Below are 25,138 nucleotides of genomic sequence, written 5' to 3'. Positions count from 1 at the left end.
ACACACACTAAATGCTGGAGGAACTCAGCAGGCTAGGCAGCATCTATGGAAAAGAGTATAGTGGATATTTTGGGACAAGGCCCTTCATTGGGACTTAATGTGATGAAGGGTCTTGGCCTGAAACGTCAAATATAGTTGCTGTCTGGCCTGCTGAGTTCCTCCAGAATTTTATGTGTGAAGCTATAAGCCAGTTAGTCTGACCCCAATGGTTGGGAACATGTTGGAATCAATTAATAAGGGTAAGGTCTCAGGGTATTTGGAGGTACATGATAAAATAAGCCATAGTCAGCATGGGCAAATCTTGCCTGACAAATCTGTTAGAATTCTATGAAGAAATAAAAAAGGAGGATGGACAAAGGAGAATCAGTTGATGTTGTGTACTTGGATTTTCAGAATCCTTTTGACAAGGTGCCACACATGAGGCTGCTAACAAACTATGAGCCCATGGTATTACAGGAAAGATTTTAGCATGGATAAAGCAGTGGCTGATTGGCAGGAGACAATGAATGCGAATAAAGGGAGCCTTTTCTAGTTGGCTGTCAGTGACTAGTGATGTTCCACAGGGGCCCGTGCTGGGAATGATTCCTGTTACGTTAAATGTCAGTGATTTAGATGATGGAATTCAGAATCAGAATCAGGTTTATTATCACCGGCATGTGACCTGAAATTTGTTAACTTAGCAGCAGCAGCTCAATGCAATACAGAATATAGAAGAAAATAATAATAGTTAATCAATTACAGTATACATATATTGAATAGATTAAAAATCGTGAAAAAAGCAAATAATATATTCATTTTAAAAGTGAGGTAGTGTTCAAGGGTTCAATGTCCATTTAGGAATTGGATGGCAGAGGGGAAGAAGCTGTTCCTGAATCACTGAGTGTGTGCCTTCAGGCTTCTGTACCTCCTACCTGATGGTGACAGTGAGAAAAGGGCATGTCCAGGGTGCTGGAGGTCCTTAATAATGGACGCTGCGTTTCTGAGACATCGCTCATTGAAGGTATCCTGGGTACTTTGTAGGCTAGTACACAAGAAGCGCTGACTAAATTTACAGCCTCTGCAGCTTCTTTTGGTCCTGTGCAGTTGCCCCCCCCCCCCCACCACACCACATTCAGACAGTAATGCAGCCTGTCAGAATGTTCTCCATGGTGCATCTATAGAAGTCTTTGAGTGTATTTGTTGACGTGCCAAATCTCTTCAAAGTCCTAATGAAGTATAGCCGCTGTCTTGCGTTCTTTATAACTACATTGATATGTTGGGACCAGGTTAGATCCTCAGATCCTGACATTCAGGAACTTAAATCTGCCCACTCTCTCCACTTCTGATCCCTCTATGATGATTGGTATGTGTTCCTTCGATTTACCGTTCCGGAAGTCTACAATCAACACTTTCGTCTTAATGATGTTGAGTGCCAGGTTGTTGCTGCAACACCACTCCACTAGTTGCTTCTGTATGCCCTCTCGCTTTGTTGCAAAGTTTGCAAACGATATGTAGATAGGTGGAGGGCAAGTTAGTTTTGAGGCAATAGAGAGGCTACAGAAGGACTTGGACAGATTAGGAGAATGGCAGAGAATGACAGGTGGAATGCTGTGTTGAGAAGTGTATGGTCATGCACTTTAGTAGAATAAATGAAAGGGTTGACAATTTCCTAAATGGAGAGAAAATTCAAAACACTGAGGTGCAAAGGGACTTGGAGACTTGGGCAGGTTTTGCTAAAAGTTAATGTACAGGCTGATCTCCCTCCTGGCACTTATCCTTGCAAGTGGAACAAATGCTACACCTGCCCTTACACTTCCTCCCTCACCACCATTCAGGGCCCCAGACAGTCCTTCCAGGTGAGGCGACACTTCACCGGTGAGTCGACTGGTGTGGTATACTGCGTCCGGTGCTCCCGGTGTGGCCTTTTATATATTGGTGAGACCCAACGCAGACTGGGAGACCGTTTCACTGAACACCTACACTCGGTCTGCCAGAGAAAGCAGGATCTCCCAGTGGCCACACATTTTAATTCCACGTCCCATTCCCATTCTGATATGTCTATCCATGGCCTCCTCTACTGTCAAGATGAAGCCACACTCAGGTTGGAGGAACAACACCTTATATACCAGCTGGGTAGCCTCCAACCTGATGGCATGAACATTGACTTCTCTAATTTCCGTTAATGCCCCTCCTCCCCTTCTTACCCCATCCCTGACATATTTAGTTGTTTACCTGTTCTCCATCTCCCTCTGGTGCTCCCCTCCCCCTTTCTTTCTCCCGAGGCCTCCTGTCCCATGATCCTTTCCCTGCTCCTCTGTATCACTTTCGCCAATCACCTGTCCAGCTCTTGGCTTCATCCCACCCCCTCCGGTCTTCTCCTATCATTTCTCATTTCCCCCTCCCCCCTCTACTTTCAAATCTCTTACTATCTTTGCTTTCAGTTAGTCATGACAAAGGGTCTCGGCCTGAAACATCGACAGTGCTTCTCCTTATAGATGCTGCCTGGCCTGCTGTGTTCCACCAGCATTTTGTGTGTGTTGTTTGAATTTCCAGCATCTGCAGATTTCCTCGTGTTTGCTAGAGGATCTTGTAGCACAGTTAGAAATTGGCACATGTGACATTGTAGGCATCACTGAAATCATTGTGAGATCATTGTCTGGAGTTTAGCATCCAAGCATATGCAATCTATCGAAAGCGCATTCATGTAGGTAGAGGGGCTGGGGTGGCTCTGTTGGTAAAAAAATAAAATCAATTCCTTAGAAAGAGGATTAGAAGTTGTAGAATCCTTGTGAAATTGCAAGGGGAAAAAGTCCTTATGGAATTATACACCGGCCTCCGAGTAGTCAACAAGCTGCGGGGTACAAATTACAATGGGAGATTAAAAAGGCTTGTAAAAAGGGAAATATTACAATAATCATGGGGATTCAATACACAGGTAGATTGGAAAAATGAAATTGGTGCTGGATTCCAAGAGAAAGAATTTGCAGAATGTCAATAAGATGGCTTTCTAGGGCGACTTGTGGTTGAGCGCACAAGGGAAAAGACAATTCTGAATTGCGTGTTGAGTAATGAACCAGATATGATTAGGGAGCTTAATGTAAAGCAACTTTGAGGAGGCAGTGGTAGAATTCACCCTGCAATTAGAGAGGGAGAAGGTGGGGACGTCACGTGATGACGTAGGATCGAGACGCTGGAACCCAGCTCTCCCGTAAAAAGTTAATAAATTAATGTCTAAATGAAGAAAAGTTAGTCAATACTTTCTAAAAGTTACTTATAAACTACTCCGGACTGTGTCAAGCTATGCCTCAAGGAAGGAAGATGAAGAAAACTAATACCGGGAAGACTACGCAAGTTGGAACGAGAACAAGACCCATGTCTACCGAGGAACCGCGGTCTCAGGTACATTATACCACCGGCGATACGGAACAGGAGACTGCGGCAACATTGGCCGTTCCTAAAGGAAAAGGCCATCGTGAACTGCGCAAACGCGAAGGATGGACCATGCGCAAACGGGAGCAACAAAAACTATAAAGCCCAGCTACCACTGCAACTGAAAGTGATAGCGAATCGGAGGAAGAGTCAGATCTCCCGGAAAGATCAGATGAAGAGGGAACTAAGAGTCCTTCTAGAAATATAGAAAAGACTTTGAGGCAAATAATGCGTAAATTAGACACATTAAAAGTAATTAAAAATAATCAAAAAATACTCGAAAAAAAAATGACCAATATGGAGATTATGCTTGATAAAATGACAAAGAGACAGGAAAAAATGGAAAAAAGAATTACAGACTTGGAAACTACAACGGAGGACATGGTTGAAAGAATGGACAAAATGGAAAAGGAAAATACTGCTTGGACATCAGAAAGAAAACAATTTATGGAAAAAATTGATAAGCTTGAAAATTTCAGTAGACGAAATAATATTAAAATTGTTGGACTTAAAGAAGATATAGAAGGAGAAGATCCAATAAATTTTTTTCAAAAATGGATCCCTGAAAAATTGGAAATGGAAAGAGAAACTCCAATTGAGATCGAAAGGGCTCATAGATCCTTAAGGTCAAGACCTCGAGCTGATCAAAACCCACAATCAATTTTGATAAAATGCTTACGATACCAAGACAAAGAAAAGAACCTGAAGGCCGCTGCCCAAAATGCCAAAAATAGAAACGGGCCACTGATGATAGCAGGGAAACCAGTTCTTTTTTATCCTGATATAAGTTACAACCTGTTGAAGAGAAAGAAGGAATTTAACCCAGCGAAAAAAGCCTTATGGGGAAAGAGTTATAAATTTACAATGCGTCATCCAGCAACACTGATAATTTTTTTGGAGGAGGGAAATTTTTTTTCAGATTATCGAAAAGCGGAGGAGTTTGTACAAGAACTTCCATCTATTCGCTAATTACACATAGAGGCTTCCAAACGTAATGGATTAAAGATGAAGATAGACCCAACAAACCGAAGTGATGGACATTTATGGATATTATAGAAGAGAAAAGCAAAATTTTAGAAATACTAAATGAGTAGTATTTTTTTTTCTCTTCTTATACATATACTTTTTTAGGTTGCGGGGGGGCTGGGGAGCTTTGGATCGGTTACTGCGGGATTCACGTGTGTAATCATGGCGGTTGCCATGACCCATACAGCAGAGGGGGGTAATGTTGTGGTTTTTTTTCCCACAACATTAGTAGGGGGGTATTTTGTTTTTTTCTTTATATTTTAATTTTCTTCTATCTTTTTGCCTGGATGATTGGTGGGGACACACATAGCAACATGGAGATTTTTATAAAGATTTCCCATGATACCACAAAAGTTGAAGGATTAGGTATTATTATAGATTGGAGTAATATAATAAAAAAACTAAAGACTTATATACTAAAGTTATTACATACTCCATGGAGCATGTGGGGATCTTCCAATATCCAGGCATTCCTTTTTTTTTTCTTTCTTATTTTTTTAATAGGGATGTTGGGGGGGAGGGGTTAAGGGGAGGGGGGCTGGGTAACACATTTTTTTTTCATACACATTTATTCTGTAACTATTTGAAAACAATAAAAAAAAGTTTAAAAAAAAAGAGAGGGAGAAGGTAAGGTCAGATGTTTCCATACTACGGTGGACTATAGAGGCATGAAGGGAGAGCTGGCCAAACTTGATTGGAAGGGGACACTAGCAGAGATGATTGCGAATGTCACTGCACTCGTTAAGAGTGGAGGAAATTATAGGCCAGATGGCATGACTTCAGTGGTTGGGAAGATGTTGGAGTGCATTGTTTTCAGGATGAGGTGTCAGGGTACTTGAGGCCAAAGTCAGCACGGTTTCCTAAAGGAGGAAACCTTGTCTGACAAATCTGTTCCATTTCTTTGTGGAAATAACAGGCAATATAGAAAGAGGAGAGTCGCTAGATGTGTTTTAACTTGGATATTCAGGAGGTGTTTGACAAGATCCTGCGCATGAGGCTGCTGAAGAACATTAGAACCCATGGTATTATAAGAAAGGTACTCGCATGGATAGAAGATTGGCTGATTGGCAGGAGGCAAAGAGTGGTTGGCTGCTTGTTACTAGTGGTGTTCTTCAGAAGCCGCTCTTTTCATGTTAATGTCAATGATTTGGATGACAGAATTGTTGGTTTTGTGGCCAAGTTTGTGGATGACACAAAGATAAATAGTGGGACAGGCAGTGTCAGAAAGCAGGGAGACTGCAGAAACACTTAGAGTATGGTCAAAGAAGTGGTAGATAGAATATAGAGTAGGGAAATATGTGGTCATACACTTTGGTGGAAGGAATAAGGCTTAGACTTTTCTAAATGGGGATCAAATTAGGATATCATAGGTGCCAAGAGACGGGGGAATCCATGTGCAGGATTCCCTAAAGGTTAACTTACAGGTTGACCTGAGGTGGCGTGAAGGAAGGCAAATTAGAAGACTAGAATATAAAAGCAAGGATGTAATGCTAAGGCTGTGTGTGGCATTGGTCAGACCACACATGGAGTGTTTTGAACAGTTGTGGGTCCCTTGTCAGATGTGCTGACAATGGAGAGGGCCCAGAGTAAGTTCACAAAAATGTTCTTGGGAATGAAAGGGTTAACATCTGAGGAGTGTTTGATGGCTCTGGGTCTGTACTCGCTGGAGTTTAGAAGAATGAAGGGGGAATGGCATTGAAACCTATTGAAAATTTAATGGCCTAGATAGAGTGGACATGGAGAGGATGTTTTCTATAGTTGGGGAGTCTAGGACCAGAGGGCACAACTTCAAAATAGAAGGCCATCCCTTTAGAGCAATGATGAGAAGAAGTTTCTTTAGCCAGAGGGTGGTGAATCTTTGGAATTAATTGCTACAGACAACTGTGAAGGCCAAGTCATTTGGAAATATTTAAAGTGAAAGTAATAGGCTGTTGATTAAGTAGTGTGTCAAAGGTTATGGGAAGAAGGCAGGAAAATATGGGTTGAAAGAGATAATAAATCAGCCATGATGGAATGGTGGAGCAGACTCAATGGGCCAAATGGCCCAATTCCCTTCCTATGTCTTATGGAAAACAAGTTGTATGCAGCAAGAACACAGCAGTAAATGTGCATTGTGTTATGTAAATGATTATGGAATTGGAATCCAGTAAAATCAGGCAGATCAGAGAGTAGAATGTTCATACCAGTAAACTGGGGTACAGTATTTGGTGAACAGAAGTATAGGAAATTTGAAGGTGCTGAGTTCTGACACTGAATATCTACACAAATTAATACACATGAACAGGATCAGTTTTTAATGACAATCTCTTAGTAAATGGAGAGAAAACAAAGGTGGCGGCTGTGTTTTTTTAAACTTTTTGTAGTAAAACTATGTTGTGCCAAGATGCTTCATGTGGAATATTACACTGCTTCAAAGGAGAGCAAAGCTCAATCAGATAGCCACAAGCATTATTGAATTAAAATCAATGAGTGCTGAGACTAAAGATCGAGGGATCGACTAATCCCAGAAAAGCAACATGAAGAGTAAAATGTGTTTGCCGTTCAGATGAATCACCAGCAAACATATTGTGAGGTGTTTTTAGGTGTAAAACAAAAAGTTGGCAATAAAACGTGCCCAGATGTTTGGGAGAAATATGTAAAAGTGGAGACAGAATATTTCAGTGGTTCCATTTAATATCAGACGGTATACAATATACAACCTGAAATTCTTACTCCTTACAAATGTCTATGAAACAGAAGAGTTCCCCAAAGACAGTAAAAATGTTAGAACCCCAAAGACCCCCTCAGCATCAACCCTCGTCCCTCCCCCAATTATTACAGCAAAAAGCATCAGCACCCTCCACCCACCAAACAAACAGTAGCAAAGACCATAATCTGCAGTACAACAAAAACTAATTGTTCAGCCGACAATTCAACATGCCACTGGTGCTCTCTCTCTCAGGGAGGTGACACTCAGTGATAGGGGACATAAACAAAACAACTTACTGATTCCGGTGTTAAAATCTGCTGCACTGCTTTTTTCCCCAAGTTCTCCAACTCGAGAATTGGCCACAAATGAGAGAGACAGAGGCAACAAAAAACATGAACCAAGACATATGACAGCTGATCTGCTGATCCCGATATTCTCTTTTGTCCTGCAATGCTTCCATCAGCGACAATGGTTAGGAATCGGCTTGTTCACAGGGCGACAAAGCCTCAGAACTCCAAAGGGAAGCTGTGTCTTCTAGGCCACACCCTTGGTATAATGAAAAAATGGCTGGTCAGTGAGCCCTTTGAGCAGGTCCCATCACCACAAACAAAAGCAGTTTGAGTGCAGCTGTAGGTCAAGGGCACTGACAGAGCCCCATCCACCTTGAAAAGGAAAGAAAGAGACATTAAATGGAGAGATTATGAGAACAGATGAGCTTGTTCTCTAGTGCCATTGTAGCTCCTATATCAGAAGGTTACCTGGAACATAGGGCAAGATAGCACAGAGCAACACACACAAAATGCAGGAGGAACTCAGCAGGCCAGGCAGCATCTATGGAAAACGTGTAGTCAACATTTTGGGCTGAAACCCTTTGGCAGGACTGGAGAAGGGTTTCGGCCCAAAACGTCGACTGTACTTTTTCTTATAGATGCTGCCTGGCCTGCTGAGTTCCTCCAGGTTTTGTGTGTGTTGCTCAGATTTCTAGAATCTGCACGTTTTCTCTTGTTCAAGATAGCACAGGAACAGGCCCTTTGACCCACAATATTTATGTTGAACTGAACCTTATCTGCTTGTACATGATCCATGTCCCTCAATCCCCTGCCTATTCATGTGTCTGTCTAGATCTGTCAAGGAAATTTCCAGATTACACTCCAAGGACTCAGAATTTGCACCACGTTTAATAGAACTGCATGGTTCTTGGATGTAGGCAACTTTAACAGTTTGCATTTTGATGAACAGAATACCCCTGGAACATTCCATGAAAACTCTGTAAACAAGATTACCATTTGTAACTATTGCTACATGGTGATAAGGAAGTACACTCCCCATAGATTTATGCAGTGCATTTAATCTAGCAAGGGACACTTTATATTAAAAATCTCATTTTCACGATGTGCTGAAAAGCTTTTACTGCCCAGCATTACATGCCATCTGACAGGGGTATTCCTCAGCATAAATGTTATTCAGCTGGGAGCTTTAAGATTTTCACTGTGGTGGCAACTTAGAAAGGCTTCTGACAGTCAATTACCATTCTTGATCTTACAGGCAGTGACTATCATGGGTTTATGAAGACATTTTGGCACGCTGCATCATGCTAATGTAGAATGGAATCGTAGCTGAAAAAACCTTCACCTAGTTGTTTGCTGACCAAATTGAATCTTTCTCTGCTAGGTTTCATAGCATTATATATTATGTTATAAATTATTTCAATAAAATATTTTTTAAAAAGCTGCAAACATTTGATTAAATGGTTACATGGTATAAGAACTCACTCAGTTTCAGTTTGTGCTAAACACTGATCATGTTTGTTGACAGAATCGAAGTTTGATGGGCTTGGTAATCTGGATCATATGTATCACAAGATTGGCAAGCGACTGGATGAAAATTTGAGGCAACGGAGACATGCAAAAGAAAATGATTACAACATTGAAGTGCTTCTGGGAGTGGACGACTCCGTGGTGCGGTTCCACGGAAAAGAACACGTTCAGAACTACCTGCTGACCCTAATGAATATAGTAGGTATCTGTACTATGCTGAAATATTTTCAAAACCTCTCAACTGAGGTAAGAAGTCCAAACTTATGGACTCATGCTGTGCTGTACCAAATTGCATGACTAGTATGTTATATAGTACTTGACTTCTAATCAAAATATTTTATGATCTTTTAAGATTGGACATGTATTTTTTTTTACAATTAATTGTGTTTTGCCCCACCACTTATATAGTTTGTCAGTCATCCATGATATTATAAATATATCTCCACAAACTTGGATTTGCTGTTAGTTAGCTCAATGAATGCAATCCTTTCCAAAAGAGTCATCATTTACAACAGAGAAAGACTACCCATCTGTCTGTTCTTAAGCTTTTTCCTGGACTGGCACAGAAACACTCCCACAGCTCCATGTTCTCCCTCAAATTCTATTGCTTCAAATACTTATCGATCTTTCCCTTAATAGATATAATTATCTTTGACTTAACTCCACATAGCAAACCATTTCATGGTTCAGTAATAAAGTAAAAAGATTTCTTTTAACATCAAATGATGAAAATGTTAAACCTTTGTGATTGACTCCAAACTTAGAGTAAGTATTTTTTTCCTGATTCATCCCATTGAAATCCTACATAATTAAATCTTCTCTAAACCTTGCCTGCTCCAAGTACAAGAGCTTTCATCGATGTGCATGTAACTTTAAAATATTCAAAGGTGTTTGAGGACATAACAGACAAAATTTCACATCTCAGCACATTGAGATAAAGCTGAAAAGCACAGGAGTAGGTCCTTTATCCCATGCCAACTGAGATAGCTAATCGCATTAGGCCCATATCAAATACCTGACCAAAGCCATTTAAACATTGTAATTGCATGTGCCTCTAACATCTCCTCTGGCATGTCCTTCACCCTCTGTGTAAAAAACTTACACCTCATATCTTTTTTAATCTTATTTCATCTAACCTTAAAACTGTGCTGTCTAGGTTTAGACTCCTGTTTCCCTAGGGGGGGGGGGGGGGGAAGCATGGGAGATGAGTCACAGCTGTGCTAGATCCATGAGATGAGGTTTAATGAGACTTGGGACTGTGTGGAAGGTGTGGTGTTGGAGACTGTGGCAAGGAGTTGTAGCAGGGACTGTAGCTAAGTAGCACAGGGCTGAAAAGAACAGAGATTGGATGGGAAAACCAATGCAACGGCCCTCTGGAACAATCCAGTGAAAGAGGGAAATGATTTCTTCAGGTAGAGATCTTGTAGCAGGGTGCAAGAGTTACGCAGTTTTAAAAAAATGCTGACTTTGGGAAGCTGGTATATTAAAAAAACTTATCAGTCAAGTCTTGCAACATGACTTCCATTTCTCTCTTCACAAACAAGAGAAAATCAGTAGATGCTAGAAATCCAAGCAACACACACAAAATGCTGGAAGTACTCAAGAAGGCCAGGCAGCATCTATGGGAAAAAAGTAAACAGTTGATGTTTTGGGCCGTGACCCTTCATCAGGATTGGTTTTGCCCTGAAACGTCGACAGTGTACTCTTTTCTGTAGATGCCGGCCGGTCTGCTGAGTTCCTCCAGCATTTTCTGTGTGTTGCCCTGTTTCTCTCTTCATTGATTCTGTCTCAGCTGATGAGCATTTCCGGCTGGCTGACTCTGAGGCTCAACAGGGAAGGGTAGGGTCAGGCAGAGTGATAGTAATAGGAGAGTCAATAATTATGGAGGTTTATAGGACTATGAGAGGCATCAATAGAGTGGACAGGGAGTATCTGTTTCCCAGGTTTGAAATGTCTAATACCAGAGGGCATGCATTGAAGGGAAGAGGGGGTAATTTCAAAGGAGATGTGAGGAGCAAGTGTGTTTGTGTTTTTTTAAACATGGAGTGGTGGGTGCCTGGGGTGGTGATAGAGGCAGAAACATCAGGGACTTATAAACGACGCTTACATAGGCGAGGAAACTGGAGGGATATGGTCATTGTGTAGTCAGAAAAGATTAGTTAGCCATTTGCTTATTATTTTAGTTGGATTGGCACAACATTGTGGGCCGAAGGGCCTGTGCTGCACTATGTTCCAAATAGGGAGTCTGTGGAGTTTAAAATTCCAACCTAGGATTGGGGGCAGAAGGAGCAGGTTAAGAAATTGAAGCAGGGTCATGTCACAGGTGGAGCAAAAATCCAGTGAGAGAGAGTTGTTTTCCTGTTATAGAGAAGAATAAGATCCAAAAAAGTATGGAAAGTGGTAGAAGCACGCAGCAACAGAAGACAGAGAAACCTCCAAACAGCTGCAGTGATGTGGACTACAAATTACAACAGGAAATAGAAAAGGCTTGCCAGAAGGGCAGTGTTATGATAATTGTAGGGGATTTTAACATGCGAGTGGATTGGGAAAATCAGGTTGGCACTGGATCTCAAGAGAGAGAATTTGTAGAATGTCTACGAGATGGCTTTTTCGAACAGCTTGTTGTTGAGCCCACTAGGGGATCGGCTGTACTGGATTGGGTATTGTGTAATGAACCAGAGATAATTAGAGAGATGGAAGTGAAGGAACCCTTAGGAGGCAATGATCACAACATGATTGAGTTCACTGTGAAATTTGAGAAAGAGAAGCTGAAATCCAATGTGTTGGTATTTCAGTGGAGCAAAGGAAATTACAATGGCATAAGAGAGGAACTGGCCAAGGTTGACTGGAAAAGGACACCAGCGGGAAGGATGGCAGAGCAGCAGTGGCTGGAGTTTATGCGAGAAGTGAGGAAGGTGCAAGACAGATATATTCCAAAGAAAAAGAAATTTTCGAATGGAATAAGGATGCAACCGTGGCACAGGAGAAGTCAAAGCCAAAGTAAAAGCAAAGCAGAGGGCATACAAGGAAGCAAAAATTAGTGGGAAGACAGAGGATTGGGAAGTTTTTAAAAGCTTACAAAAGGAAACTAAGAAGGTCATTAAGAGGGAAAAGATGAACTATGAAAGGAAGCTAGCAAATAATATCAAAGAGGATACTAAAAGCTTTTTCAAGTATATAAAGAGTAAAAGACAGGTGAGAGTAGATATAGGACCGATAGAAAATGATGCTGGAGAAATTGTAATGGGAGATGAGGAGATGGTGGAGTATTTTGCATCAGTCTTCACTGAGGAAGACTTCAGCAATATACCAGACATTCAAGGGTGTCAGGGAAGAGAAATATGTGCAGTCACAATTACGACAGAGAAAGTACTCAGGAAGCTGAATAGTCCAAGGGTAGATAAATCTCCTGGACCAGATGGAATGCACCCTCGTGATCTGAAGGAAGTAGCAGTGGAGATTGTGGAGGTATTAGCAATGATCGTTCAAAAGTCGTTAGATTCTGGCCTGGTTCCAGAGGACTGGAAGATTGCAAATGTCACTCAGCTATTTAAGAAGGGGGCAAGGAAGCAAAAAGGAAATTATAGACCTGTTAGCTTGACATCGGTGGTTGGGAAGTTGTTGGAGTTGATTGTCAAGGATGAGGTTACGGAGTACCTGGAGGCATATGACAAGATAGACAGAACTCAGCATGGTTTCCTTAAAGGAAAATCCTGCCTGACAAACCTAGTGCAATTTTTTGAGGAAATTACAAGTAGGCTAGACAAGGGAGATGTAGTGGATGTTGTGTATTTGGATTTTCAGAAGGCCTTTGACAAAGTGCTGCACATGATGCTGCTAAACAAGATAAGAGCCCATGGAATTACAGGAAAGTTATATACGTGGATAGAGCGTTGGTTGATTGGCAGGAAACAGAGAGTGGGAATAAAGGGATCCCGCCGGTTACCAGTGATGTTCCGCAGGGGTCCGTGTTAGAGCCGCTTCTTTTTACATTGTATATCAACGATTTGGATTATAGGATAGATGGCTTTGTGGCTAAGTTTGCTGATGATACAAAGATAGGTGGAGGGGCCGGTAGTGCTGAGAAAACAGAGAGTCTGCAGAGAGACTTGGATAGATTGGGGGAATGGGCAAAGAGTTGGCAAATGAATTACAATGTCAGAAAGTGTATGGTCATGCACTTTGGTAGAAGAAATAAACAGGCAGACTATTATTTAAATGGGGAGAGAATTCAAAGTTCTGAGATGCAATGGGACTTGGGAGCCCTCGTGCAGGATACCCTTAAGGTTAACCTCCAGGTTGAGTCGGTGGTGAAGAAGGCGAATGCAGTGTTGGCATTCATTTCTAGAGGAATAAAGTGTAGGAGCAGGGATGTGATGTTGAGGCTCTCTGAGGCACTGGTAAGACCTCACTTGGAATACTGTGCAGTTTTGGGCTCCTTGTTTAAGAAAGGATGTGCTGACATTGGAGAGGGTTCAGAGAAGATTCACTAGATGATTCCGGGAATGAGAAGGTTAGCATATGAGGAATGTTTGACCACTCTTGGGACTGTACTCCTTGCAGTTTAGAAGAATGAGGGGGACCTCATAGAAACCTCATAGCCCGAGGGTGGTGAATTTGTGGAATTTGTTGCCACAGGCAGCAGTGGAGGCCGGGTCATTGGGTGTTTTTAAGGCAGAGATTGATAGGTATCTGAGTAGTCAGGGCATCAAAGGTTATGGTGAGAAGGCGGGGGAATGGGACTAAAGGGGAGATTGGATCAGCTCATGATGAAATGGCGGAGCAGACTCGATGGGCCAAATGGTCGACTTCTGCTCCTTTGTCATATGGTCTTCTGGTAAAGTAAATAAACCTGAGGCATCTCTGAGACTTTCAGTTAGAAATGGGTTGATTTTGAGTAGCTGAGACGGTAGGAAAGCACGTGGGAAAGGAGCTCCCTCTATTTTAATTGAAGAACAGTCAGGTTTGATTTTGAAGCAAAAACAGATTGAAAACACTTTATAAAATTGTAGGATACATTGTAAGATGAAAATATTTAAAAAAATGCCTTTTCAAGTATTTGGATAATGTGTGCAAGGCATCTGACTGCAAGTCCTTACAAAGGATTGCAAGAATTGTTGAGAGGATCATTGGGGTCTCTCTTCCACCCATTCGAAGAGTTGTATACGCAGGATTCTTAGCATTATCAATGATCCCTCCCATCCATCTCTTTAACCTCTACCATTAAGCAGGAGCTACCACAGCATTAGGACAAGAACTGTTAGGATAGGAAACAGCTTCTTTCTTTAGGCTGTGAGACCACTGAACTGCCTGTTACCAGCCAAGTCTTATTGCTTATGAAGCACCAGTAGCATTATACTGGTTACTTTTTAATTTGTATTGTGTGTGCACCTTATTATTTGTTATTTGTGGTAATACCACTTCGTGTCACGTGCACTTCGGTCCAGAGAACATTGTTTCATTTGGTGGTATATGTGTGTAGTTTGGAGAATATTAAGTCCTGTTGGACTTAGAAAAAGTAGTTTTGTTGTTGGAAAATGTATCCAATTAGAAAATAGAGAGTGTACAATGTCCTGTGTATGTTACTCAAAATGGGTTTTTTTTGGTTTGTTAAGAGTAGGAATGCTTCTTTGTCTGATAAGTGTTTCTTTCGCAGTTGTTTTGCTTTATACTTGCTGATATGGTAATTGTATTCATTTGTTAATCAATGGGGAATGTTATTTTGTCTTGTGAGGCAGGGCACGTGGGGAAGGGGTTTTCGCGGGCTTTTGGTGGGGAGTCGGGAGGAAGACGCCGAGGAAGGTGGATGTGCGCTGCGCTGCTCGGAAGACCACCGGGGGGTCCTAGGTGCGAAGACGTGGAGGTCGAAGGCAAGCGACGAGGGGTCGGATGGTTCGATGGTTGAGCTCCAACGAGTGCACTAAACTGACTGAACTTTGATAAGTTGGCGCCTTTTGTTTTTTTTCCCTTGCATATATATATATTGTATTGCCTAATACTCTTTTAATTTTAGTAAACTCTTTAAAGTGTATTTCATCACGGTATTTGTTGTGGGTTTGATATTGTGGGCGGGCGCGAGGCATAAACGCGATTCTCACAGCACCTGCGTGTACAGGAGGTGGGGTTGGTGTGTGGCTGGATCTCCTTTTCCCCTAGACATATACCAGCCTGTTGGGTAAGTGTTACAAGAGCATAAACATATTTTAACCATTTTTGCCTGAAAACAGTTAGGACAGAATACTGAATGAGTTGGAGTTCTCAAGCTGCCATGGAAAAGGAACATGATTGTCTGAAAGGAAAAATGTAATGGAGACAGCAGAAAATGTTCCCTCACTCATCAGAAAGCAGGCCATGGAAGGATCAATTCAATTTTTAATTTGCAAATTTATATACTGTTCAGCACCAGAATTAGACCTCACCTTAGTTTGTTGTGTGAACTGGAATGTTGTGATTTGATGTGAAAAACTTTTTGTGTGGAATATGTTGGAAAACCCAAGTTCAACATAAATTTATTGTCAAAGTACATACGTGTCATCACAAGTAACCCTGAGATTCATTTTCTTGCAGGCATACTCAGTAAATCCAAGAACCATAATAAAATCAATAAAAGACCGCATCCAACAAGACAGACAACCAATGTGCAAAGTACAACAAACTGTGCAAATACAAATAAGCAATAAATATTGAGTGTGAATTGAAGAGTCCTTGAAAGTGAGTTGTGCAATCAGCTCAGTGATGGGGTGAGACTGGCTCAAGAGTCTGAAGGTTGAGCTATTCCTGAACCTGGTGGTGTGAGTCCAGAATCTCCTGTACCTTCTTCCTGATGGCAGCAGTGAGAAGAGAGCATGACCTGGATAAACTGATGTTATTTCAATAGGAGTATTTTTGGAGCCAGTCACAAAATCAGACACATTAATTAATTCCAGCCATTTACAGCAATTTTGGAATTTCCTTTCAGGTGGAATGTTTATAATTAAATGCTTTTGATGAGATCTTGTTAAAAGTAGTTACAACCTGCAAGGTTCAGGATTTCTCTTTCGAAATTTTCCTTTCCAAAATAATTTTAGGCCAAAGCAAAGATTAATTTCCCTCCTCTATGTCTTTGGTCTCACAATTCAATCAAAACTCATAACAGAATTATCATACAACTTAGAAATAGTATTTACTCTACTTCCCACAAAAATAAATTTAAAAAGTCTAGTTAAGCATCATAATCAATAATTCATATTACTTTTACTCTGGTTTTTTCTAAAAATCAGGTGTATGGTTTCTGTAATCCCTTAAGCAGTTACCCTTGAGCAGTGCAGTAGATTTGGTTTCAAGCAAATCCTTCTCTCTCCCCTTATTCTATAAGATTACAAGACATAGGAGCAAAATTAAGCCATTCAGCCCATCAACCATTACATCCTAGTTGATTTATTGTCCCAGTCAACCCCATTCTCCTGTCTTCTTCTGGTAACCTTTGAGGTCCAGACTAATCAAGAACTATCAACCTCAGCTTTAAATACACTCAATGATTTGGCCTCCACAGTACTCTGTGGCAATGAATTCCACAGATTCACTGCAGTATCTCACCAAAGAAATTCCTGCTCCTCTCTGTTGTAAATGGATGTCCAACTATTCTGAGGCTGTGCCCTCTGGTCGTAGACTCACGCAGTATAAGACAAATCCTCCCCATATCCACTCTATCCAGGCCTTTCAATATTCGACTGGTTTCAATGAGACCCTGAATCATACTTCTAAACACCAGCAAGTACTGGCCCAGAGACATCAAATACTCATCATATGTTAACCCTTTCATTCCTGAATCATTCTTGTGTACCTCCTCTGGACCCTCTCCAAAGCCAGCACATCTTTTCTTAGATAAGGGACCCATAGCTGCTCACAATGCTCCAAGTAGTGTGGGACCAATGCCTAATGCAGACTCAGCATCGTGTCTTTGCTTTTACAGTGCCTATAAAAGCTATTCACCCCCCGGAGGTTTTCATGTTTTATTGTCTTACAACATTGAATCACAGTGGATTTAATTTGGCTTCCCCCCCCCCCCCCCCACACACACACATTGATCAACAGAATAGGCTCATCTCACAGTGAAAACAAATTTCTACAAATTGGTCTAAATTTTTTACAGTTATTAAACATAAAAAATGGATTGCATAATTACTCACCTCTTTCAGGCCAGTATTTAATAGATGCACCTTTGGCAGTAATTACAGCCTTGAGCTTGTGTGGATAGGTCTTTATTGGCTTTGCACATCTGGACTCTGCAATTTTTCCTCATTCTTCTTTACAAAACAGCTCAAGCTCTGTCAAATTGCATGGGGATTGTGAGTAACAGTCAAGTCCAGCCACAAATTCTCAATTTCATTGAGGTCTGGACTCTGACTTGGCCACTCCAGGGTATTAGCTTTATTGTTTTTAAGCCATTCCTGTGTAGCTTTGGGCTAAGGGTGTTCGCTGTCTTGAGACATATTAGAGTGGATGAATCCCCAAGGCTTGACGAGGTGTTCCCATGGACTCTGTGGGAGACAAGTGCTGATATTGCAGAGGCTGTAGCAGAGATTTTTGTATCATCCTTAGCGACAGGTAAAGTACTAGAGGATTGGAGGCTAGCTAATGTTGTTCTGCTGTTAAAGAAAGGTTCTAAAAATAAACCAGGAAATTATAGGCTGGTGATCCTGACATCAGTCGTTGGAGGTTATTGGACTGAATATGTAAGTATTTGAATAGACAGGGAGTGATTAATCAGCATGGTTTGTGCGTGGTAGGCTGTGTTTAACCAAAGTTACAGAGCTTTTTAAGGAAGTTACCAGGAAAGTTGATGACAGCAGGACAGTGGATGCTGCTTACATGGACTTTAACAAGGCATTTGACAAGGTCCCGCTTGGGATGTTGGTCAAGAAGTTTCAGTTGCATGGCATTTAAAATGAGATAGTTAATTGGATTAGACAGTGGTAGTTTTCTCTCTGACTGGAGGCCTTTGACTTGTGGAATTCTGCAGGGATCAGTGCTGGATCCATTGTTGTTTGTCACCTACAGTGGCATGCAAAAGTTTGGGCACCCCGGGTCAAAATTTCTGTTACTGTGAATAGCTAAGTGAGTAAAAGACGACCTGATTTCCAAAAGGCATAAAGTTAAAGATGACACATTTCTTTAATATTTTAAGTAAGATTACTTTTTTATTTCCATCTTTTACACTTACATAATAACAAAAAAGGAAAAGGGCCCAAAGCAAAAGTTTGGGCACCCTGCATGGTCTGTACTTAGTAACATCCAGTTTGGCAAGTATCACAGCTTGTAAACGCTTTCTATAGCCAGCTAAGAGTCTCTCAATTCTTGTTTGGGTTATTTTTGCCCAATCTTCCTTGCAAAAGGCTTCTAGTTCTGTGAGATTCTTGTACATTCTTGCATGTACTGCTCTTTTGAGATCTATCCACAGATTTTCGATGATGTTTAGGTCGGGGGACTGTGAGGGTCATGGCAAAACCTTCAGCTTGCGCCTCTGTGGATTTTGAGGTGTGTTTAGGATCATTATCCTGTTGTAGAAGCCATCCTCTTTAAATCTTCAGCTTTTTTACAGACTGTGTGATGTTTGCTTCCAGAATTTGCTGGTATTTAATTTAATTCATTCTTCCCTCTACCAGTGAAATGTTCCCCATGCCACTGGCTGCAACACAAGCCCAAAGCATGGTCAATCCACCCTCATGCTTAACAGTTGGAGAGGTGTTCTTTTCATGAAATTCTGCATTTTTTTTTTCTCCAAAGATACCTTTGCTCATTGTGGCCAGAAAGTTCTATTTCATCTTTATCAGTCCACAGGACTTGTTTCCAAAATGCATCAGGCTTGTTTAGATGTTCCTTTGCAAACTTCTGACACTGAATTTTTTGGTAAGGACACAGGAAAGGTTTTCTTCTTATGACTCTTCCAGGATGGTCATATTTGTGCAGGTGTCGCTGCACAGTAGAACAGTTCACCACCACTTCAGAGTCTACTAAATCTTCCTGAAGGTCTTTTGCAGTCAAACGGGGATTTTGATTTGCCTTTCTAGCAATCCTATGAGCAGTTCTCTCTGAAAGTTTTCTTGGTCTTCCAGACCTCAACTTGACCTCCACCATTCCTGTTAACTGCCATTTCTTAATTACGAACTGAGGAAACGGCTACCTGAAAACGCTTTGCTATCTTCTTATTGCCTTCTCCTGCTTTGTGGGCATCACTTATTTTAATTTTCAGAGTGCTAGGCAGCTGCTTAGAGGAGCCCATGGCTGCTGACTGTTGGGACAAGGTTTGAGGAGTCAGGGTATTTATAAAGCTTTGAAATTTGCATCACCTAGCCTTTCCTAACGATGACTGTGAACAAGCTATAGCCCTAACAAGCTGATTAAGGTCTGAGACCTTGGTAAATGTTATCTGAGAGCTCAAATCTCTTAGGGTGCCCAAAGCATGGTGCTCCTTTCCCTTTTTTCACTCTGACATTGTACAGAAAGAAAATAATACACTAATCTTGCTTAAAATGTTGAAAATAATGTTTCATGTTTAATTTTATGACTTTTGGAGATCAGTTCATCTTCTACTCACTTAACTATTCACAGTAACAGAAGTTTTGACCAGGAGTGCCAAATTTTTGCATGCCACTGTATATCAATGATCTGAATGATAATGTGGTAAACTGGATCAGGAAATTTACAGATGACATGAAGATTGGAAGTGTAGTGGACAGTGAGGAAGACTATCAGATCTTGCATTGGGATCTGGACCAGATGAAAAAATGGGCTGAAAAATGGCAGGTGGAATTAAATGCAGACAAGTGTGAGGTGTTGCAAGTTCCTGTGTTCCCAGACCCTTTGTTCTACCACAGTCCTCAGTGCCCTACAGTTCACTGTGTAAGACCTACCCTGGTTCACGGAAGAGTGCAAAAGAATATACGGATATAGAACATAGAAATCTACAGCAGATTGCAATGTTGTGCTGACCATGTAACCTACTTTAGAAACTGTCTACAGTTTCCCTAGCGCATAGACTCTGTCTTTCTAAGCTCCATGTACCTATCTAAGAGTCTCTTAAAAGACTTTATTGTACCATCGCCGGCACCCACCACTCTCTGTGTGGAAAAATTTACTTATGGCCCCTTCTAGCTCTATTAATTCCATTCTTAATCTCCTTCCTGGCAACCTTGTAATTTTCTAGAGCTCTAACAGTGCTTAGTTTCTTGAACCTTCTGTAAGCTTTTCTTTTCTTCTTAACTAGATATTCTGCATCCTTTGTGCACTATGGTTATATTACCCTACCATCCTTTCCCTGCTTCAAAGGACAATACCTATGCAGAACGCCATGCAAATGTTCCCTGAACATTTGCCATGTTTCTGCCATGCATTTCCCTAAGAACATCTGCTCCCAAGTTTCTGCCTGATAGCATCATATTTCCCTCACCCCAATTAGTTTTTTCCCCAAATTGTCTGCTCCTATCCCCCTCCAGCGCTCTGATGAAGGAGATAGAACTGTGTACACTACCTCCAAAATGCTCTCCCACCAAGAGATCTGACACCAAATCAAGTGCAGCCTCTCCTCTAGTTGACTTATCTACAATATTGCATCAGGAAACCTTCCTGAACACACCTAACAAACTCCACCCCATCTAAACTCCTTGCTCTGGGAATTCAGGGCCGTAATTCATTGAAGGAGGTGGCAAAGGCAGATAGGGTCAGAAAAAAAGCTTTTGGTACATTGGCCTTCATAGATCAACATTTTGAGTACAGGAGATGGGATATTATGTTGAAGTTGGGGAGGCCTAATTTGGAGTGTTGTGTGCAGTTTTGGTCACCTACCGACAGGAAGGATGTAATCAAAGCTGGAAGAGTTCAGATACAATTTACAAGGATGCTGCCAGGATTGGAGGACCTGAGTTATAAGGAAAGGTTGAATAAGTGAGGACTATTTTCCTTAGAACATAGAAGATTGAGAAGAGATTTGATAGAGGCATACAAAGTTAAGAGGGGTATTGACAGGATAAATGCAAGCAGCCTTTTTCCACTGAGGTTGGGTGGGTCTATAGCTAGATGTTATGAGTTAAGGGTGAAATATGAAATGTTTAGACCATAAGATATAGGAACAGAATTAGGTCATTTGGCCCATTGAACCTGCTCTACCATCATGGCTGATCCATTTTTCCTCTCAGCCCCAATCTCCTGCCTTTCCCCATATCAATTCCTGCCCTGATCAGTCAAGATTCTATCTACCTCTGTCTTGGCCTCCTCAGCTGCCTGTAGCAACGAATTCCGCAGATTTACCACTCACTGGCTAAAGAAATTCCACATCTCTGTTTTTAAAGGACTCCTCTCTATTCTGAGGCTGTGTTCTCTTGTCCTCTGGTCTTAGACTCTCCCACCATAGGAAACATCCTTTCTGCTTCCACTCGATCAAGACCTTCCACCATCCTTGCTTTTATATTCCAGTCTTCTGGAAATGAATGCTAACATTCTCTTTTCGTTCCTCACAACCTTCCCCTCCACCTATGTTCACATCATCTGCAAACTTTGCAACAAAGGCATCAATTCCATCATCCAAATCATTGACATATGACATAAAAATAATCGATCCCAACACAGATCCCTGTGGAACATCACTAATCACCAGCAGCCAACCAGAAAAAGGCTCAGTTTATTCCCACTCTTTGCTGTATCTTTCCTGTAATATCGTAGCTTGTTAAGCAGCCGCATCTGTGGCACCTTGTCAAATGCCCTCTGAAAATCCAAGTACATATCATCAACCAATTCTCCTTTGTCTATCCTGCTTGTTATTGCTTCAAAGAATTCCAACAGATTTGTCAGGCAAGACTGTCCCTTCTGGAAACTTTTTAAATCTTTTTATTAATTTTTAAGCAAACATAAATGAAACATGAATACAGAGAGTTTGAGAGTACATAGTTAATAGTTTAAGTAGACATTCAAATATATGATAATATATTAACTCCCAAACTCATAGTATTTATGAACAAAAGAAATTTAAAAAAACCCCAAAAAAGAGAAAAAAACACTAACCAACATGGGCCGTTGCATAATGTCAAATATATACAGTAGTGCCAATAACTCCGAACCTCCATCCAAATAATTAAGGATAATAAAAGTGAGGTTTAGGAAAAGACAATTTAACTCATATGAAAATGTTGAATAAATGGTCTCCAAGTTTCTTCAAATTTAACTGAAGGATCAAAGACAACACTTCTAATTTTTCTAAGCTCAAACAAGAGATAGTTTGAGAAAACCACTGAAATATAGTTGGAGGATTAATTTCTTTCCAATTCAATAAAATAGATCTTCTAGCCATTAATGTAACAAATGCAATCATTCGTCGAGATGAGGAGGATAAACGACTATTATCCACCATTGGTAAACCGAAAATTGCAGTATTAGGATGCGGTTGGAAATTGATATTCAGAACTATTGAAATAATATTGAAACTATCTTTCCAATAATTTTGCAAACAAGGGCAAGACCAAAACATATGGGTCAATGAAGCAACATCAGATTGACATCTGTCACAGGTTGGATTAACACAGGAATAAAATTGAGCAAGTTTATCTTTAGACATATGAGCTCTATGTACAACCTTAAATTGTATTAGGGCATGTTTAGCACAAATAGAAGACGAATTGACTAATAGTAAAATTTTCTCCCATTGCTCAGTGGGTATAAGACAATGAAGTTCTTCTTCCCATTCCTTCTTAATTTTTTCTGATACTTCTGGCTGTATTTTCATGATCATATTATAAATGACAGCTACTAAACCCTTTTGACAAAGATTCGGAGCTAAAATTCTTTCCATAATGTCCGATGGACATAGTTTCGGAAAGGACTGTAACTCATTATTCAAAAAATTTCTAACTTGCAAATATCTAAAAAAATGAGTTTTAGGTAAATTATATTTATTAGATAACTGTTCAAAGGACATAAAGCTATCATCTAAAAATAGATCACGAAAACATGTTATACCTTTTGTTTTCCATAAAACAAAAGCTTGATCCATAAAAGAGGGCCGAAAAAAATAGTTAGATATTATAGGGCTTGATAAGATGAACTTATTCAAACCAAAAAATTTACGAAATTGAAACCAAATTCGCAATGTATGTTTGACTATAGGATTAGTTATTTGTTTATTCAATTTAGATAAAGAAAAAGGAAGTGAAAATCCTAAAATTGAAAACAATGAAAAGTCTTGTACAGATTCACATTCCAAATTTACCCATTGTGGGCAAGCTGCTATAGTTGATTCTTGTGTCCAAAATATTGAATATCATATATTAACTGCCCAATAGTAAAATCTCAAGTTTGGCAAAGCCAAACCGCCCTCCTTCTTAGGCTTCTGTAAATATTTTTTGCCTAGTCTAGGATTTTAATCCTGCCACAGATAGGAAGATATTTTGGAGTCAATAATATCAAAAAAAGATTTAGGAATAAAAATTGGTAATGCTTGAAATAAATATAAGAATTTGGGTAATACCATCATCTTAATAGCATTAATTCGAACAACCAATGACAAAGATAATGGAGACCACCTGGTAGCAAGTTGCTTAATTTGGTCAATTAAAGGTAAGAAATTAACTTTAAATAAATCTTTGTTTTTTGGTAATTTTAATACCCAAATAAGTAAAATAATCTGTGACAACTTTAAATAGTAAATGTTTATAAATTGGAACTTGCATATTTAATGGAAATAATTGGCTCTTATTAAAATTCAATTTATAACCAGAAAAGTTACTAAACTGAGCAAGCAAGGACGAAATAGCAGGAATAGATCTCTCAGGGTCTGATATGTATAGTAACAAATCATCAGCATATGATGATAACTTATACATCCCTTCCCCACGAGTAATACCCAAAATATTAGGTGATTCACGAATGGCTATAGCCAAAGGTTCCAAAACAATGTCAAATAGTAAAGGACTTAAAGGACAGCCTTGCCTTGTACCTCGGAATAACTGAAAAAAAGGAGATCTTTGATTATTGGTAAAGACCGAAGCCAAGGGTTTATAGGATATTAATTTAATCCATGATATAAATTTCGAACTAAAATTAAAATGCTGCAACGTATTAAATAAATATGGCCATTCAACTCTATCAAATGCTTTTTCAGCATCTAAAGAAATGACACATTCTGGTATTTTGGGTGAGGAGTATAAATAATATTAATTAATTTTCTAATGTTAAAAGATGAATAGCAGTTTTTAATAAATCCAGTCTGATCTTCAGAAGTAATTCGAGGTAATATATTTTCTAATCTAGTAGCCAAAATTTTACTAAAAATCATAAAATCCGTATTCAGCAAGGATATAGGCCGATAGGATGCACATTCAATAGGGTCTTTACTTTTTTTAAGAATTAAAGAAATAGAGACTTCAGAAAAAGATTGTTCCAATTTGCCTATAATTAATGCATCTTTAAAAATTTTACAAAGCCAAGGAGTAAGTATAGAGGAAAAGGATTTAAAAAATTCTACAGTATAACCATCCGGACCAGGAGCTTTACCGGAATTCATTGAAAAAATAGCCTTTTTTATTTCAGTTTCCGTAATAGGTGTATCTAGGAATACACTATCCTCTACTGTTAATTTTGGAATATTCAATTTTCTTAAAAATTCATCTATTATAGAAGAATCCTCAACAAATTCTGATTGATATAAGGAATTATAAAACTCTTGAAAGGCTTTATTTATCTCTTTATGGTCGATCGTCAAAGTGCCATCTTGTTTACGAATCCTAGTAATCTGTCGTTTAACCGAAGCAGTTTTCAATTGATTAGCCAATAATTTGCCAGACTTATCTCCATGTACATAAAACTGTGTTCTAGATTTAATTAACTGATTTTCAATCAAAGAGGATAATAACAAACTATGCTCCATTTGAAGTTCCACTCTTTCTTTATAAAGTTCTTTGCTAGGGGTCACTGAATAAATCTTATCAATTGCTTTGATTTTATCAACCAATGTTAATATTTTAGAATTAGTTCGTTTCCTAACTCCAGCAGAGTATGAAATAATCTGTCCACGAATAAATGCTTTAAAAGTGTCCCATAAAATTCCTCTAGAGATCTCTGCTGTAGAATTTGTTGAGAAAAACAAATCAATTTGTTGTTTAATAAAATTAACAAATTCTAAGTCCTGCAATGAAATAGAGTTAAACCTCCAAGATTTAGCATTAGTAGATGA

At 39.9% G+C, this 25,138-nt stretch overlaps 1 protein-coding gene across 10 annotated transcripts in view; it reads left to right on the top strand.

Annotated features, from left to right (window-relative positions):
* Positions 1 to 25,138, top strand: part of LOC140713961 (A disintegrin and metalloproteinase with thrombospondin motifs 3-like) — a 420,377-nt gene that overhangs the window by 231,178 nt on the left and 164,061 nt on the right. For all 10 annotated transcript variants that reach the window (XR_012095817.1, XM_073024651.1, XM_073024664.1 and 7 more), the window contains exon 5: positions 8,939 to 9,138. Coding sequence is in view for 9 of the 10 variants with exons in the window: in XM_073024651.1 (XP_072880752.1) it covers positions 8,939 to 9,138 (200 nt within the window). In the remaining variant the exon portion in view is untranslated. The remainder of the gene's footprint in view (positions 1 to 8,938; positions 9,139 to 25,138) is intronic.

The sequence above is a fragment of the Hemitrygon akajei genome, chromosome 2 (assembly GCF_048418815.1).
Source record: "Hemitrygon akajei chromosome 2, sHemAka1.3, whole genome shotgun sequence".
Lineage (NCBI taxonomy): Eukaryota > Metazoa > Chordata > Chondrichthyes > Myliobatiformes > Dasyatidae > Hemitrygon > Hemitrygon akajei.
This window is presented reverse-complemented; position numbering and strand designations above follow the sequence as displayed.